At 41.1% G+C, this 16604-nt stretch overlaps 1 protein-coding gene across 7 annotated transcripts in view; it reads right to left on the bottom strand.

The window, feature by feature from the left end:
• Positions 1-16604, bottom strand: part of dlgap4a (discs, large (Drosophila) homolog-associated protein 4a) — an 83772-nt gene that overhangs the window by 6180 nt on the left and 60988 nt on the right. Inside the window, exons 2-8 of one of the 7 annotated variants that reach the window (XM_065960860.1) lie at positions 13355-14632; positions 12719-12951; positions 12237-12314; positions 11521-11668; positions 9684-9924; positions 971-1398; positions 773-870 (exon numbers count right to left, since the gene is read on the bottom strand). In XM_065960860.1, coding sequence (XP_065816932.1) covers positions 773-870; positions 971-1398; positions 9684-9924; positions 11521-11668; positions 12237-12314; positions 12719-12951; positions 13355-14563 — 2435 coding nt within the window. In that variant the 5' untranslated portion in view covers positions 14564-14632. The remainder of the gene's footprint in view (positions 1-772; positions 871-970; positions 1399-9683; positions 9925-11520; positions 11669-12236; positions 12315-12718; positions 12952-13354; positions 14633-16604) is intronic. The other 6 variants (XM_065960861.1, XM_065960863.1, XM_065960862.1 and 3 more) reach the window with 6 other exon arrangements.

The following is a 16604-nucleotide window of genomic DNA, read 5'->3' as shown; positions in this document are numbered from 1 at the left end:
AGCAGCAAAAAAGGAAGTGGGCTGTCAAACAAATGTGATTAAGGGAAATTACATTGCACTAAAAAGTTTAAATGACAATTTTCTCTCCATGTTCAGCTCTCTACAGTCAAAACAAGATTAAAAGGACATCAATCAGTGCCCTGGGCTGCTGTGCTGCTGCCAGACTGAGTGCTGATGACCTTAGAAACACTCTGCTGTACAGACTTCAGATATACCCGCCAAATGGGTGATTAAAAGATTGACATTGAGAATGTTTGAAGTAATGGAGGAAAGCATTGTTTGTAGCACAAATTTGACGACTACTTGGGGTGTGGGAACTGTACATTGATATATTTATACATTTAAGAGTGACATGTATCCATTAACCTTGTTTATTTTGGCTGCTCTTTACCTATAGCCCTGCTTTTAGTGTAAAAGCTCAATGTATCAAAAACATCGGTCCCCTAAGGGTGCACATTTGTTATACAGAAAGGTACTTTGTTAATACGTTTTAGCTGTTCAGTAAAGCACCAGAGGGCAGACATGTACAAAATCGGCTTCACTGTATGAAGAAGAGAATATCAAAAATCCACTGATGATGTCAAGTCACCAGCAGAAAATGTCTTGACAGGATGACAACACCATATTTGTGGGTTGATATCATTTCTTCTGTTTAATATAAAGTACATCCTGTCTGCACATGAACCTTTTGAACACTGTAACAGATATAAATAACCAGATCAATTATGGCTACTTTTCACTTGCATACAGTAAAATGTTAGCGTATACTTACGGCCTGCCGTTTTCCACCTGAACACCGATTGACTGAAATTTGAGGGGTGCGGTCAGGGGTAGCGGTTCTTCTCTTAAGACTGGCAAAACGCAGTCCACCTGAAGTGTAATTGACAAGAAAAAAGCCAGTCAAACAGAACTATGAGATTGTGCAAGTACATTTACATGGGAAAACTAATGAAAGGTAGACAGCTCTTACCTGAATTCCGATGGAGGACAGTTTCCTCTTAGTTGCAGTCGGGGGCTGCTCAAGGGTGACACCGATGCTCAGGGTGTCATTTTGGGACTGGGTAGATGTTGAAGTAGTGCTAGTGGTGCTAGTGGTGGGGTGGAGGTCACGAGGGGCTGGAACAGGAGGTACAGAGGCTGCAGCGGGCGTGTGGGTCACAACAGGGACCGGGACTGGTGGAGGATAGGTCCCCTTAGCCAGACTGCCCGTGCGGATGCTACAGAGACTGTCAGAGGAGTTGCTGCGTCCTGATTGGCTGTTAGCCTCGCTGCCACGGTCCTGCTGGTCAAGGTATGTGTCTTGGGCTGACTCTGTGCTGCTCTGCAATGTCACTGAAATGAGGGGCTTAGATGTGGTGCGGGGTGGGACTGGAGGTGGAGCTCTCCTATTGCTGACTTCTGATGGAAGAAGGAGAGAAGGCAAAAAGAAGAGCTTAGACAACTGCTCATTGTCACTTTGAATGTCAAAAGAAAAAAAAAAGAGCAGAAGTCAAATCCAACGTTGTTAGGAGAAATATTATCTGGTGCCCATCAGTGCTAAAACATGAAACCATAAACAGTGACATCCTATCCGGAAAACAAACCTGCACTTTGCCCTTATTGCTACCTCCATCAGTCTGTTTGTAAAGCTACGTCTGTGTTTTCTATAAACCTGCTGTTGGTTGTGTTCCTTTGACGTCAGTTTGTCTCTGGGGATCTTCCTCAACATGCCACACCTTCACAGTCCTTTTGCTCTGGGGACTGTGTCACACAAGGCGACTATGCCGTGAAGGAACAACTGAACCACAGGAAATACAACATCCCTTTTGCGTCTCTTGTTTCCAAAACTATGAAACATTAAAAAACCTGAATTATCTCAATGTTTTGAATTTCTTGTTCCACCTACTTAAATAAATGTTTCAGTGGCTGTAGAGAAGTACCTACCAGCCTTGCATGTTAATTGCAAAACAGAGCAACAATTTGACTGCCAAAATGAAATTTGACACGGGGCTTCTTGAACGATAATTCAAATTATTGACTTTTAGGTAGAAGCCTTAAGTGGATGTGGCCTGCAGAGGTAGAAAAGGACTGAAGACACTGACAATCTGTTATTAATTTCTTCTTAAGAACTAAACAGGAATGAAACTTATTTTTCATTTGATTTTTCTTCCCCTTTCTTTTTTTAAATGCCAAATCTCTTCACATATGAAAAAGTAACTGATATGGTCTAATTTAAAGCTGTTTTTTTTAAACATAACTATACTCCTACAAACTTATCCTCACTCATTTAAAAGCAGAGTCATCAATGCCCACATAAGGCAGACTGAAAAGCTGAAAGCAGATCACCAGTAGGCCAACACAGTCTGAGTCAGGCAAAAAGAACAGGGCTGGTGCCTTTCTCTGTCATCAGTCTTGACTACAGGGTTGTGTTGGATAAAACACAGCTAACCACAGAACTACAACATGAGAAACCAGGAAAAACCACAGGCTTTCTTCAGGAGTGGAAGGGGATTTTGTGTAGATGCTGTTTAAACATCTGGCCAACAGTTACCATGTAACGGAGACAGTAGAGAACAAACAACAGACAAATACATCCAACTACAACATCATTCACTGCATAATAATACATTAAATAGGTAAACAATTCTAGATTTCCTAGATAGTAAATCGAAGCTGTAGTATTTATTATCTCTGGTAGTGGTTTAATCTAAATACCATCCAAACACCCTGTAATTGGGAGGGTGCTGCACTTCCGTCATCGGCCAGTGACTCACAGCAAAGCCCTCATTAAATCCCACCAACGTACACAAACATGGCTGTGGAATTCACTCTAAGTCTCTACTGCAATCGGCAGTGACAATCGTCCAACCAACAACAGAACATTCATTCCCACACAAAGAAACACTTCTTGCACTACTCATAGCTGAGATGCATGGCATTCCCAAAGTGAATTATTGAGTCTGGGTGGCTACACCTTGAGTCTAAACACAAGCCTCGCCCTGTTTGTTGTGTCTGCACTGCATTCTCTTCCTCACACACAGAGCTATAAGAGTTGATTATGAACTTAGTGTAACAAACCATCTACTCTTTGCATAATACCTTTTAACCACATGTGTGCAAGTCCTTTAAAGCTCATTAAGATAATTAGGCACCAGAAAATAGGTTAAATATTGTTTTCGAGCATCCAGTTACAAAGAAGTGGGCTAAATGTGGATTAGTCACACTTTAGTGCAACATATAGCGTCAGCTGGCTCCACATTGCCTACCTATAGTAGTGGCACAGTGCCAACAGGTGATTAAGAGAAGGCTAAGCAGCCAAGATCCTGGACTTCTGGGGCAGGGCATGCGAATAGCCTTCAGCTGAACTCTTTAATCTACTGATTCAGAAGCATCATTCATCACAAGTTTATGTATCTTTTTATGTGAAGAATACTTTGTGCAAAGTGAATACTGAATGGGTCAGAAGAGGCTATGATGGTAAAAGGGATTTAAAAGGTTGTCGTTTTCACTGTGCTTTGAAATGATTTATTATAGATGGTATAGTACCATTTGTGATAGTTTTATGCAAAACTTAGGTATTGCACTTGGGAATTACACCTGACAGTGGATGTTAAATACCATAGTGTTCATAAAAAACACTAAAATAAAGTTTGATCAAAGGATATTGGGGAAGTCAGTTGTATGTATATATTTTTTTCACCACTATTTCGCTAAACTTAAACTGTTATTACTGATAACGTGATTGGTCAGGCATTATTCAATGTTATATCCATGATTGTCTCATCTGATTCATTTCAGCTTTGTTTAAATCTTAGGTTTGTTGCTTTAATACCAAAGAGCTTCTATTTTATAACGTGTAAAATTTTACAAATTCATTGTTTGCAGATCTGCTCCCCTAAAATCAGAAGGTAACATATCAGTTTAGCTGAAGAAAAGATTGTTCAGACATCCGATTGTTTTACAGGTCGTGTTGACAAGCTATGTGATACGCAGCTGTCTATAAATCCTTTCTTCACGAAGCCCCAACGAAAACAATTTGGATCAATTACAACGCTGTCAACACTCCTCTGATCACCTAAATTGCATCACTTATGATAGCCATGCAGTCTCTAAATCAGGACATGCTCTGGCTCCATCAGCAGGTCTGTCTGAGAGCTATCCGATGACCACTAATGGGCTCTCCAGCTAAACTTTGAGTGTGCGTGTTTCATTGCTGTTACAGTAAGCAGTGCACTGTTAAAAAAAAAAAAAAAAAACAGCAGCAGCAGCTTCTGTCAAATTTTGGGTGAACCTTTTAAATTGTCTAGTTTGGGATTTGAGAAATCTTGATCACTGCTGAGCTCCTTGAGTGTTTTGACTCACATTTGAGTGTGTTAATTAGGCTTCAGGGTGAACTTCTCTGTGAAGGGAGTGTGGTTCAACATTACTCCTGACTGAAGCTCCAAGCTCAAACAGAACCTAAATACAAACACACCACACCTTATAAACAGGATTGTATTTTATTGCAGCTTATGAGCTTTTGCAAAACTCTGGATACAAGCCAACTATCATGAAAAGAGGTGGTGGCAGAAGCTCTGTCAGAGATTAGCAGGCTTATTGGAAGGAAGCATGGCATGCTGACAGGCTGTGAGATTCCCAGACTGAAAGACCACACCAGGACACGCGGCTAAGCATAACTTCTAGCTAACAGATTAACTACATAGGTGGCAACATCGAACTAAATACCATTTAAATCTGTTAAGAGATGTCCTACCTATAAACCTGATGACTATGTTTGTGCAAAAACAACTGAAATGACTTATATACATATAAGGAATTTTCCATTGGAAGTATAATGCAATCAATGGCCTCTCAAAGGCCAGTTCCTATGTTGAAGCCAGTTGACAAAAGCAAATGTTATGCTGTTAACATGAGGTTATGACACGTGCCTGTTATGTTAATTTGAATCACGTTTCACTTTAATAGCTGTCACAATTTGGGTTCTTATTCCCCTGACACTGTGTATCACTTTGCTGGATTTATATTCATTAGGTTGACACAGAGTTTCAAGAATCCGGCATGAAATCTGTGCCGTTTTCCCAAAATAGCTTCATGAATATAAGGAAACAGGCTCAAAGGGAAACAGGGTGCACAGACTTCATGAAAAGAGAGTGCTACCTAGAGACAAAGAAAGACAGGCAGGCTGCCATTTTTCAGAAAAAAAAACCCACATACTGGCTTAAGAATGACAACACCCAAAACAAAAAAAGTCACAGTTTAGATTTAATTAACATTTAGCCCATTTAACATTTTGTAAGTCACTGATATAACTTTTTCCCTCGAAAGTAGATGTCATCTAAAATGATCCACAAACAAAAGACCAGCTTGCCTTGAGAAGAGCCATTGCAACTGAGACAAAGTCCCAATGATTTAGTCCACCCTTTATACTGCTGGAGAGTTGGTTTGAGCATTCTTATCTCCTGTAAAAGGGAATATCCTTACGGCCTCCTGTGGTTCTCCAACTGACCTGGTGGACTGGAGCAACAGTTTGGGTAACCGCCTAATCAGATGATGTAACAACACGTGGTAAGTGCCTCTTAGGTCAACCCTTTAGGATGTGAAACTAAGTAATTACTGTAACTCAACAACTTTTACCAAAAGTTTATACTATTTTGTAACACATTGGAATCGTCTTTCTATCTCAAACAACAGTCTAGTCTCAACAAATAGTGTATCAAAATGTAATAAACTCACAACAGTAAGTGTACAGTTTCAGTAGCCAGCAAGTCGCCACAACCTTTATGGGTTGGACTAAAGTAGTCCACTGACAGTGCATGGCATTATCATGAATGCATAGACCCTTCAGTATACTTTGTAACCATATTGACAGCTCCACACAGATCATTAGGCCAATGTCTGTCTGCTGTTGACCGTACTTTGAAACTACAGTTGCTTCGCCCATTCAGCAAAGAGATTACCTCATCAATGAGGGCGAGAGGAAGAGTGTGTAATACAGTGAAAGATGACTCATTGTCTATCCATGGTGATACAGACACACCATGTGTTGTGTAATATGGCGCTGGATACAATGAACACACCTTTTAATTATAATGAAGCCTCAAACCCAGTGTTTCCATTGATACATGGTTGCCCTGATGAGCAGTCTTTTTGGTAACTTGAAAAACACAACTTCAATCACAAAACAAGATTAAAAAAAGTACCTTACAGTTATTGTTAAAATGCAGTCTGTGAGAATACATTATTTTGGTTACTGTGATTGTTATTGTTGGACATAGATATAACATTCCTTTTAGATGCACATCCTCTTCTCCTCAGGTGGTCCATTTAAAGCCAAGTTAAGTGTACTTACTACTGGGCTGCAAAGCATTACACAAGGAAGGAAGCAAATAAATAATTGATTGTGTGCTCAGGTCTCTTAACACATGGCTGTTTGCCACTGAGTAAAAATGGCAAATAAAATTGTGGCCCAAAAGAGGATGGGCAGTACCAGCGAAATGTTCAACAGAACTACTCCAGCCACTCTAAGTTAAACCAAAACAACGTTATTAGTATAATCTAGCATTAATTATAAAAAGTACTGAACCGCTATAAAAATGTTCAACCTAAGATTCTGCCCTGTAAGGCCATCATTCACAATTAGCAGCAGGGAAGACAAGGAATGCCATTTTTTTGTCTTTTTTAATTGGCTGATTAATAAAGCCGATCATGATTGATACCATCATCTCTGTATTTTAGCTCGCATTAGAATAGAATATAATTACTTTATTGATCCCAAACTGGGAAATTGTGGCGTTACAGCAGCAGGTTATTCAAACACACAATGAGTATAAAAAAAAAATAAATAAATAAATAAAAAAAATCTTAACATTTTATAATATTAAATACAAAGTAAATAAGTACTATAAATATCAAAACTAAGAATGTTAATATATACAACCAGGATTTAACTAAGCCAGGGGTGGGCAACTGGTGGCCCGGGGGCCACATGCGGCCCCCATCAACCCTCAATGTGGCCCTCTGGAAATCATGAAAACCAGAAATACGTCCATAATAATTTTTGATCACTGGCATATGTTGAGTTAAATTTTAGACATGTTTTATTTTTATTTTTATAATTGATTCATAATTGATCGTTTTTGTATACTACAATTTGGCCCTTTGGCAGGGAGAATTAATTGAATGTGGCCCTTGCCGTGACCAAAGTTGCCCATCCCTGAACTAAGCATTACTAGTCTTAAATAGGAAGAATAAATATGTAAGATTAAATGTAAATGTGCAAAAACAGATTCATGAATGGTAGTAATTTAAATATGGAAGATTAAATGTGCAAATGTGCTGTCACATGTTGGCTGTTAACCTTCCTTAACTTTATTTGCATGTTAATCCAAATGATGTGACTTCACAAAGACGTAGACTCCTGTTTCCCCCTCAATGAAACGACGTAAACGACTCCATTTCCGACTATTTGGCATTTAATATGCTTACTATTACACGTTAAATTAGGCAACGTGAGCTTTCTGATGAGACAGACGTGGCCGGGTTGGTTAAAAGACGAAGTCGCCGGTAAACCGAGCTGCGGTCCACACACTCGGCTTTTTCCGCCTAAGCTACAGTTAGCTCGTGGCTAGTAAGGGCTCGTTACGGCGTGAGATCACACCGGGAATTTAACGTCGAGAAACGTTAGCCGGAGGCAGTAAAAAAAAAAAAAAGAAAGAAAAAGAAGTAGAGATAAGAGGGAGCCAACAAACACACGCTGCTACCTGTCGCTTTTCACCTCCGTATCACCACAGCAACCACAATACTGTCTTCAGCCTCGCCTGCTCCGCATCAGGGTTTCATCCCCTTTCTTCCACTGTTAGCCTGCGCTAGCTTACCTAACACACCATTAGCTCTTGTTAGCTTGCCCACTGCTGGGTGTATCGACAATACATTTGTCAGGGAGAGAAATTCGCGCGTACACAGGAAAAAAAAACAACAACAACAACAATCCTTACTGTGTAAAAGGTCCGCTCGAAAATCCTTATTAGTCGGTCATTCATGAGAAGCCAGACGAGCGACGGAATCCAGCCGTGAGAGATACACACATACACACACACTCGCACAGAAAGCGGAGCTGTGAAGAAAAGATTTTTTGTAGTACACGCCCTTGACGACGAGGATTGGAGTCCACGTTTTTTTTCGTTCTCGGCCGACGATTGGACGCTTTCTGCTCCGCGAGCTAATCGAACACAAAGACGATTGGTTGAAGGCTGCATCCGTTGATAGGTGCGTTTCATTTGTTGTCTGACGCCGCGGGAAACAGACCCAGAGTAAAAAAGCTCATACATATTCGATCCATTGTGACCTGAACAATAGAGCTCCATATAAATAGAGATAAACCCAGCTCCTCCCCCGGTTTTTTTTTTTTTTTTGTGTGTAGGCAGCAGGCAGGGCATCAAACTGCATTATATTCACTGCTGTAGCTTTTCAAGGAAGCAGTTCATGCAGCCCTCTGCTCATTGTTATCTCAAATAGGTTCAGCAGAAAATAACATTTGGCAACAATACATTGTAACAGAAAACTGCATTCAGACATTTGAAGCAATATATATCACAGTTAGGCTATCTACTAAATCATTTGGCTGCATGCAGGATAAATAGTACATCAATTAAGGCCTTACAAATAACTTAGAGTCAAGCTTCGCATACAGAGAGTGTAAAAAAAGAATACATAAAACTGACTGTCCCAAAACGTTTTACTTTATCTTCATCTTTGCGTTAATATGATCAAGTGTAATCAAAGTAGGTAAACTGAATTAATAATCCTGCAAGATTTGTTTTCACACTTAAAAAATTATTGACACTGGGAAATTACTGCAAAGGAAGAATAACATTTTTTTCTTTGTTTTTCATAATAAAGAAATGCGTTAACTTCACATATCCAACGCATCCACAATGGATTTTTACAAAAAAAAAACAATTCAAATGCAATTCAACTACTCATCACATGTCTGAAGAGGCATTTACTCCTGATTTGACTTTTCCCTGTACTTGGACATTGTGCTAAAAAAAAAAAAAAAAATGTGGTAAGTCATCAGGAATGTCTCACTTTCCTTTCAAAACCCCAAACAATAAATATGCGATTCATTTTTATTTCACGTTGTAGCGCTGACATTCATTCAAAACCTTGAATTTCTACTGTTCATAATAGCTTTGATAAACTGGAAAAGTTCTTCCTTTTCTCCTGCTGTCATTGACTCATCTTTTCAGAGGAGGGTTGGCGTTGCCCACCTCTGCGTCCCGGTTGGTGTATGAATAATCTGTCAAGGTCTGTCACTGATGAAGCCAGAGCTAAAGAAACCAAAAGACCTTTTTCGGACTGAAATGTGACAAGTTATTATAAAAGTATCTGCAACATTTTTTCTAAACCGCCTTCTCACATATATTTGATTATTTTGGGGACATAATTAAACCAATAGTGGAAAAAAACAACAACAATACAATGTTAAATTGTCAATACATTTACTTCATGAGAAAATATTCTTAAAATTGTGGTTCATACAAGTCCTTACATTTTTCTTACTTGTTTTTGGGGGCCATATTGATTTCCTACTAAGGTAAATGGATGTGTGATTACCATTTAATAGCATGTATTTCATCCATCAGCTGATTTTTTTTCTTAACAAAGACTATAGTCAGCATCTCTTTGTCCACTCTGGTACTCACGTGTTTTGGAGCTGTATCCTGTAGTGGTTGGGGGTGGCGAGTCTGAGTCCACAGAAGCCGTGTCTTCATCCTGGGAGCAGCCTGCTTGGATGGCCCGCAGGTAGCTGTGGCTGCGTGACCGGAAGCAAGTAGGTGCTGGTAGATCCAGAGCCTCGACTGCCTGCGATTCCCCCTCACAGTACGGTACTGCGTGCCCGAAGCCCTGCCCGCATACCTGAAAAAACGTGTGCAGACTCACACGCTGAGGGCAGAGGGCAGACTGTGAAACATGCACTTACTTACTTTGAACGTAATGGAGATACTCTATTTTATTTAAGCGCCTATATAACAATACATAGAAAACAAGAGATCAGCAAAGTCAGTATCAGAAGTAAAATAAGTGATTCCATAGTATATGTCACCTGTGACTGATGTGTCTTATTAAACATTTAGCTTGTTAGAAGTGATGCACAAATGTGTGAGCAGCATTTCAAAAGATTCTTGAAAGGAAGCTATTTTTTTTACACGTTGAATAACTGAGCTTTAGGATTTATGACCGCCTTAATGGGATAAGAAAGAACAGAAATCAATGGTTCTGCAGGATCATCTTATAAAAAAAAGTTTTAATAAAATAATCCCTCTTCTATATGTTTACAATGTAAAAATTAGGTGATAATTTGCCTAATCTGGGCCTAAAACAGATACATTACATTAGAATTTATGGTCTCTTTTCTGGAATTGGAAGAACTCAACATCTCAAACAGGACAGAGGAAAATGATGCTGCTCCTTGGTTGGTCAGAGAGGTTTGGAGCCCAAGGCCTGACATATTTATCCAAATGAAAATATTCTAAATAACATTAGCAATGCATTATATTTTAGACATTTATTCTTAGTATTTCATGTTGAGTATTACTAAAATGGGATCTTGGGCCATTAGAAAAATGTATAGATGTGCATGCACAATATAGTCATTTAAGATCTTGTAAAATAGCAAATCATTGTTTAAAGTTCCTGTGCTTAACCTGAGTAAATGTGCAAGGTTAAAGTCCAGCACCGTCTCTTCAAGTAACAGGTCACTTTAGATTTTTTATTATGTTTATTTAATGATTTGCAAAAATATAATCTCAATCAGTATGCTCATGTTCCCAAAAGCACATAAATGACTCAGTTATCTGATTCTTACTGCAGCATTGTAAGAAATACTATAAATAACTTTGTTTCATTATTGTTATGATGGTAATATGTGATGACATCTGGCGCTGTCTGATCAAGCAACATCAAAAGAAAAGCAGAAACAACCAGGACAAGTAGAAAATGTGAACATATTGTGGGTGGTACATTAGCATGAATAATATTCCCCAGAAATCAGCTGTTCTAGTTTATCCTTCACATATTCTTTACTCTGATTGACTTCACTGTCGACATGAAAGAAAATCCCTCAATCGTCACTTGATAAATATAAAAGCTCTCGTGTGAGAGACTGATGCCAGTGCTTCTTTATTGAAGGATGTTTGCATTAGTCTGGTGTGTGATTCTGCGTCCTGATGCCATCCTGCTGATGAAGATATGCGCCAAGCTCCCTCAGGTTTACACACTCAAACATCTCTTTAATTCCCAGCTATCTTATTTATACACCATCCCAGCAGACACTACATACACCCTTATATCCCCCTTTTAGCTTCAAATCTCAAGAGCTGTGTTTGATGTAACTATGTTCATTCTCTGGCAAGTTTTGGCTTTGATTACATTTATCCTTTTTGTGCCACTGGAATCAGACCAATATAGTGTAAAAAGCACTTTTTTTTTTCAGAGATCTGAAATGTGATATCAACATATTTGATAAGATATTAGACATACCTGAGTGCCCGAGCCTCTGCCCAGTGTGCTAGAGCGTTGGCTGTAATTGTTGTTCCTGTGGCGCGGCGGGGCCTCCAGCGGGCTCACCAGACAGTCTAAGTTATCGAGGCTCCGGTTAGTTGACAGCTCTTTTAGGGACGGCAGGGAGCTGTGGAAGTGAGCGTGATAATCATCCTCTTAGAAGTCAGACAGCCGAATAAGTAAGAGCTGTGTTTAATTGATGATATCCAGGAGTAATATTTAATTACACTCCGATGAATTCCCCTGGGTGTTTTGAAATTAAATATGGTTGAGATGTGTGAAAAGTGATATGAGGGGATACTACTTGAAATACCAGCAGAGAGGAAACAATGATGAGTAAAACGGCTATATATGCTTTCAAACATTGATGAAGGTTTTTTTTCTTCTTTTTAAGTTTCCTCTGTTCTGGGAAGCCTCTTATTGTGCCTGGTGTTAGTGAAAGGGTGTGCACACTAAGCAGCTAGGGTGTGGTAGAGGGATTTGTCATGGGGAAATTTGCATGTTATGACATCAAGGCTTGGAGGAAGCAGGTAACAGTTGTAACACACCACTCGGGGTAAGAGATGGAGCAAGGTCAGGGAAGAGAGGAGCAGTAGTGGGAGTGGGGTTAGGCAAAAATAAGTGGTTGGGAAGTGGAGGTGGGGGAAGTGAGGGTGGGTGGAGGGCCACACTGCCTGCCTGAGGATGACACTGACCTCAGATGCTGCATAGAGCATGCACTCTGCAGCGGAGACCACAGATAATCCTCCCGCATGAGAGCGTAGCAACGGGGCCTTCACGTGTGGATGTAGGGGTAAAAAAAAAAAATGGCAAAATTTCATCTGCTACTGCTCTTACACTTAAAAAAAAAAAATGATACTGTAAGTCATTCCCCTCATTTCACTAATCTAAATCTCTAGATGGATGACTAGCTTCTATGAACCTGTTTTAAATAAGCACTGCTGCAACTCCAGAGCATGATACGTGACTAAATGCTGCCACCTGCTGACGACCTCTGGTGACAGCAGACAAAAAAGTTCATCCACACAGTTTTAACTACAATTCATCCTTCAGAGCCGGTTCCTGTTTCAATGAATGTAAAGTAAAAGGGCACAAACACCACTATGGCAAAACAATGAGCATGGTAATTGAGGTTAAAATTCCGATATGAGGAATTTGAATTCTCTGTGGGACTCACTTGCGAGGAGGTGGAGGTGGCTGCTGCTCGCTCAGCGAGTGCTGGGTGGCTTTCAGGTAGCTATGGCGACGGGCAGCAGACTTAGGGGAAGGTTTGGGGCTTCCCTCTGAGTCCTCGCTGTCTTCTAAGTCTCCCATAGCTTTCACATAGCTGCCGCTGCGCATCCTTCGACAGGGGATCTCTGTTCCTCTAGCCCGGCCTCGACCCAGAGTTCCTGTCCATTCCCCCGGGACCTGGTTTATGTCACATACACACCTTTGTGAGACTTTTGAAATGCTGATGTGTATCCCCATAGACATTGCGTGCATTGTGTTGTCAATGTATAATTTGCTTCACATTTTAAAATATATCTACACATTAGGAATCCATGTGCATTGATGGTACTTCAAAAATATAATGATTGATTTGAAATAAATTGTAACTTCAGGAAAAAAAAATACAAATGTGACTTTATACAAATAGTATAAAGGATAAGGAGTAAACTATAAGCGATTAAACAAATAGGGATTATGCGTTAAAGCGTAAACTGTGTTCTAGTGTTAAAAAAAGTGATCAATTAAATAAAGAAGTCTAAAGAGAAGTTAAACGAAAAAACATGCAAACTTACAAAGAATGATGATGAAAATGAATACTCACTGTCCCTCCTACCTGTAGAAACTGTTGTGCCAAATCTTGGTGGCATGACTTTGATTTAAGCAGCGTCCTGTTGACCGTAGCAGAGCCCTTCTGCAACACTTGCCTGGCCTGGGTGAGGGTAAGAGTTGACCAGGAGCCCCTTTTCACCAGCGTGTCATCCTTGCTCCCTCTGCTTCGTCCCTCTTCGCCCTTGCATCCTACCTGCGTGGCCTGGCACGCCAGAAACTTGAGGTCACTGCTGCTTTTCGAGGTCTTTAGAGTATGTGCAGAAATGGTGTGGTAGCCCTGTGGGATGTGTCTGGCCTGGCTGTCTGACACCGCTCTGCCCAGAGTCATCATGGTCAGCGGGTTGCGGTAACCTACAGCAATAGTGCCAGCTTTGGTGGTGTCAGTGTCCAAGGCGTCGTCTGAGCCCCAGAGGCCTAGTGCATTGGGCCTGGGTCTCTGCTTTTGCCCCTCGGTTTTAGCCCTATCTTTACTCTTGCTCCTGCGTGTCGGTCTGCCTCCGTCCTCACCTGCTCCTGTTGTCGATCCCCCAACAGAGCGCCCGTTTAAGCTGCCTTTGATTGCAGAGTTTTCCAAAGACTGCGACTTTGCAAATAGTTTCTGAACAGAGTGCATCAGGTGGCGAATGCGTCCCGGACTCTCACTGCGTTGTTTCGACATGCGCCCTCTGTGAAACTGCAGGGTGCTGAAACCATCTCGCTGCAGGGGGAGGTGCCTCTCCAGCTGATCCAGAAGGTTCGTGGGTAGCCGGTTCATCTTGGCAGCCGCTGCAGAGGAGATGGTGGCTGAGCCGCTGGTGATCATCGGAGCTCCAGTGAGGCCCAAACCCAACCCCATACCCATAGACAAAGAGGTGGATAGTGCGCCCGCTCTGCCGCCCGGTCCCACTCCGCCACCACCCGCCATACATGCCTGCGAGCAGTCCACCTGCTCAGCTTGTGAGGTATAGTGTAGCCGAGGAAAGGTGCTGCTGTTTGAGATCTGACTGAAAGGGAGCAGGCAGTCAGGGGTCAAGGCTGTGGGGCTTGTTGGAGGGCACTGATGGAGATGGGGGTCCAGAGTGCCATAGTGGTTGATGGTGGGGCTCAGCAAAAAGGAGCTGTGCGGGTCAGAAGTCAGGGGATAGAGAGGTTTCTGGGTGCAGCCTGGTGGTTCACATGAGTCGGACAGGTGACGGCTGCGGTTGGCTCCTAACCCTTTCATGGCGGCTGAGGTGACGTCTTTAGAACATGTCTCCAATCAGAATGGGTCTACTGACCTGAAGGGCTCATCCTGCAATGTGGAGAAACAGAAATGAATGACTAAGTCTCTGAATGCTGCTTTTATTGTAATGCCTTCTTTTAGCCGTGTGGAACTTAATCAACATAAAAGGTCTAAACTGTAACAACACATTTGTGCTACTACTCGATTTACCACGATTGTAATTCCAATTTAATTGCACATTCTCTCAGGTATGTTCTATAAAAGTGTTGTCCCTTTATAGGGGTTCTACATAACAGTGCATAACTGTAAAACGGTCACTTAAGAACAATATACATACTCCGAGGGGAAAGTTCTACACATCAATACTTACAGCTCATGAAACATTAGAGTAAGAGCTCATTTAGGAGTGAATCTCTCAGTGTGTCCTTGACTTTCCAGAACAGTTACTGCACTAAAGAAGACCTTAATTGACTGTCTCTGCTGCAACATAACACAGCCAGTTAATTGAAGAGCAGAGCCATTGTGCTCCATTGTTAGTTGAACACAAAAGACCACCAGGTGGAGCAGCAGCAGCGTCAGTGGTAGGAAAACAAGGAGAGTAGTCGGATGAACTTGTGTTATAAATACATGTCCAAATAAATGTAAATAGTTTGAAAAATTAAAAAAAGAAGTCTTTAATTCTTAAACATTGAACAATACGTCTGCTAACAGGCTTTCAGTTTACTTTCCATCATGCTGCCACTTAACAAACAAGAACAATGAGGGTAAAACAACCCTTAAGACAAAGAGACACAATCACATATTATTCTAATCGAAAAGGACAGCCTATTCAAGTTTACTGCATGAACAGCTTCAGCATGGCAGGAAACAAGATAGCCAGGGGCCCCCGTCTAAAAGCTCCACAGTGACGTACGGCCTGCAGTTACTCTGCTGACAATGCATAGGAGAGAGAGAGAAATATTGTGACTCATACATGTAAATGAGCTTTATATTTAAGGAGCACTATTTTTTTCCAAAAGAAATGAAACCTCATTTCCTCACAAATCTTCTTTGGTACTTTGCCATCCTCTGGAATCCACTTAAAGCGGGAACAATAAGTCTTCCTTAATGCTCAGGAAGAAATGAAGAATTCTGGGGCAACGGGAAAATATTTCACTGATGAATTTCATTGTCATTTATACGAGGGTTTTTTTTTGTTTTTTTTCTCGCTGGGATAAATTCAATCTGGTAACATTTCACCTAGCTGTCCTGTTTTTATTTAAAGGCTGTTTTATGATTTGATTTTATTCTGTGGAAAAGCGCCTTGCTTTCAATATGATTTGAAAACAGATCACTGAAGAGCAAACAGGGCTGCAGCTCTGATGTCGTCATGTTTACTGCTCTTCCTGGGGTGAAGCTAAATCTAATATGACATACTAGTCATTATATATCTTCGAGTTTCCGATACAACTCTGCTTCAGATGTAAACATCGCAGTCCAAACAAAAGTGTAGAAACACAAGCACCATGCAGACTAAATGAGGGACACCGAAGTGATTTAAGGCAACATAATCATCTTTTTTATCACTTGCCTACTCATTCTCAAAGCTCACCATGAGCAGACAGTAATATTGCATCAAGGTTATGAGAACTCATAATTCACACAGCACAAATCCAAGCTGCATTAAATTCACTCTAACAGATGCTGTGTGTATCACAGTGGAGTGACTCACTGATCAGTCAATGGTAAGAGCCCTCTCCCACAGCAGGCATGAAATCCTGCCTGGGAGCTGAATGTGGAGCGTTAACTCAACACATTTTCATTCCACTGTGTCGGCTTGCCACTTCTTACGTCTCTCTGACCTCCCGTACACTCTGTACAGTGTGAGAGCAGCCACTTATCTGACTCAGTGTTCCTGGACGGGCACAGTGGTGCGCTGACGAATACACTTGCGTTTTTTCCCCTCTTCTTTACAACTGCACAGCTTGCTGTAATTCATCCAGTCGAGCGGACTGTAGCCCCACGTGTTGGCGTGTTGTAGGCGGCACTGCTGACAAACAGA

The sequence above is a fragment of the Labrus bergylta genome, chromosome 12 (genome assembly GCF_963930695.1).
Source record: "Labrus bergylta chromosome 12, fLabBer1.1, whole genome shotgun sequence".
Classification (NCBI taxonomy): domain Eukaryota; kingdom Metazoa; phylum Chordata; class Actinopteri; order Labriformes; family Labridae; genus Labrus; species Labrus bergylta.
This window is presented reverse-complemented; position numbering and strand designations above follow the sequence as displayed.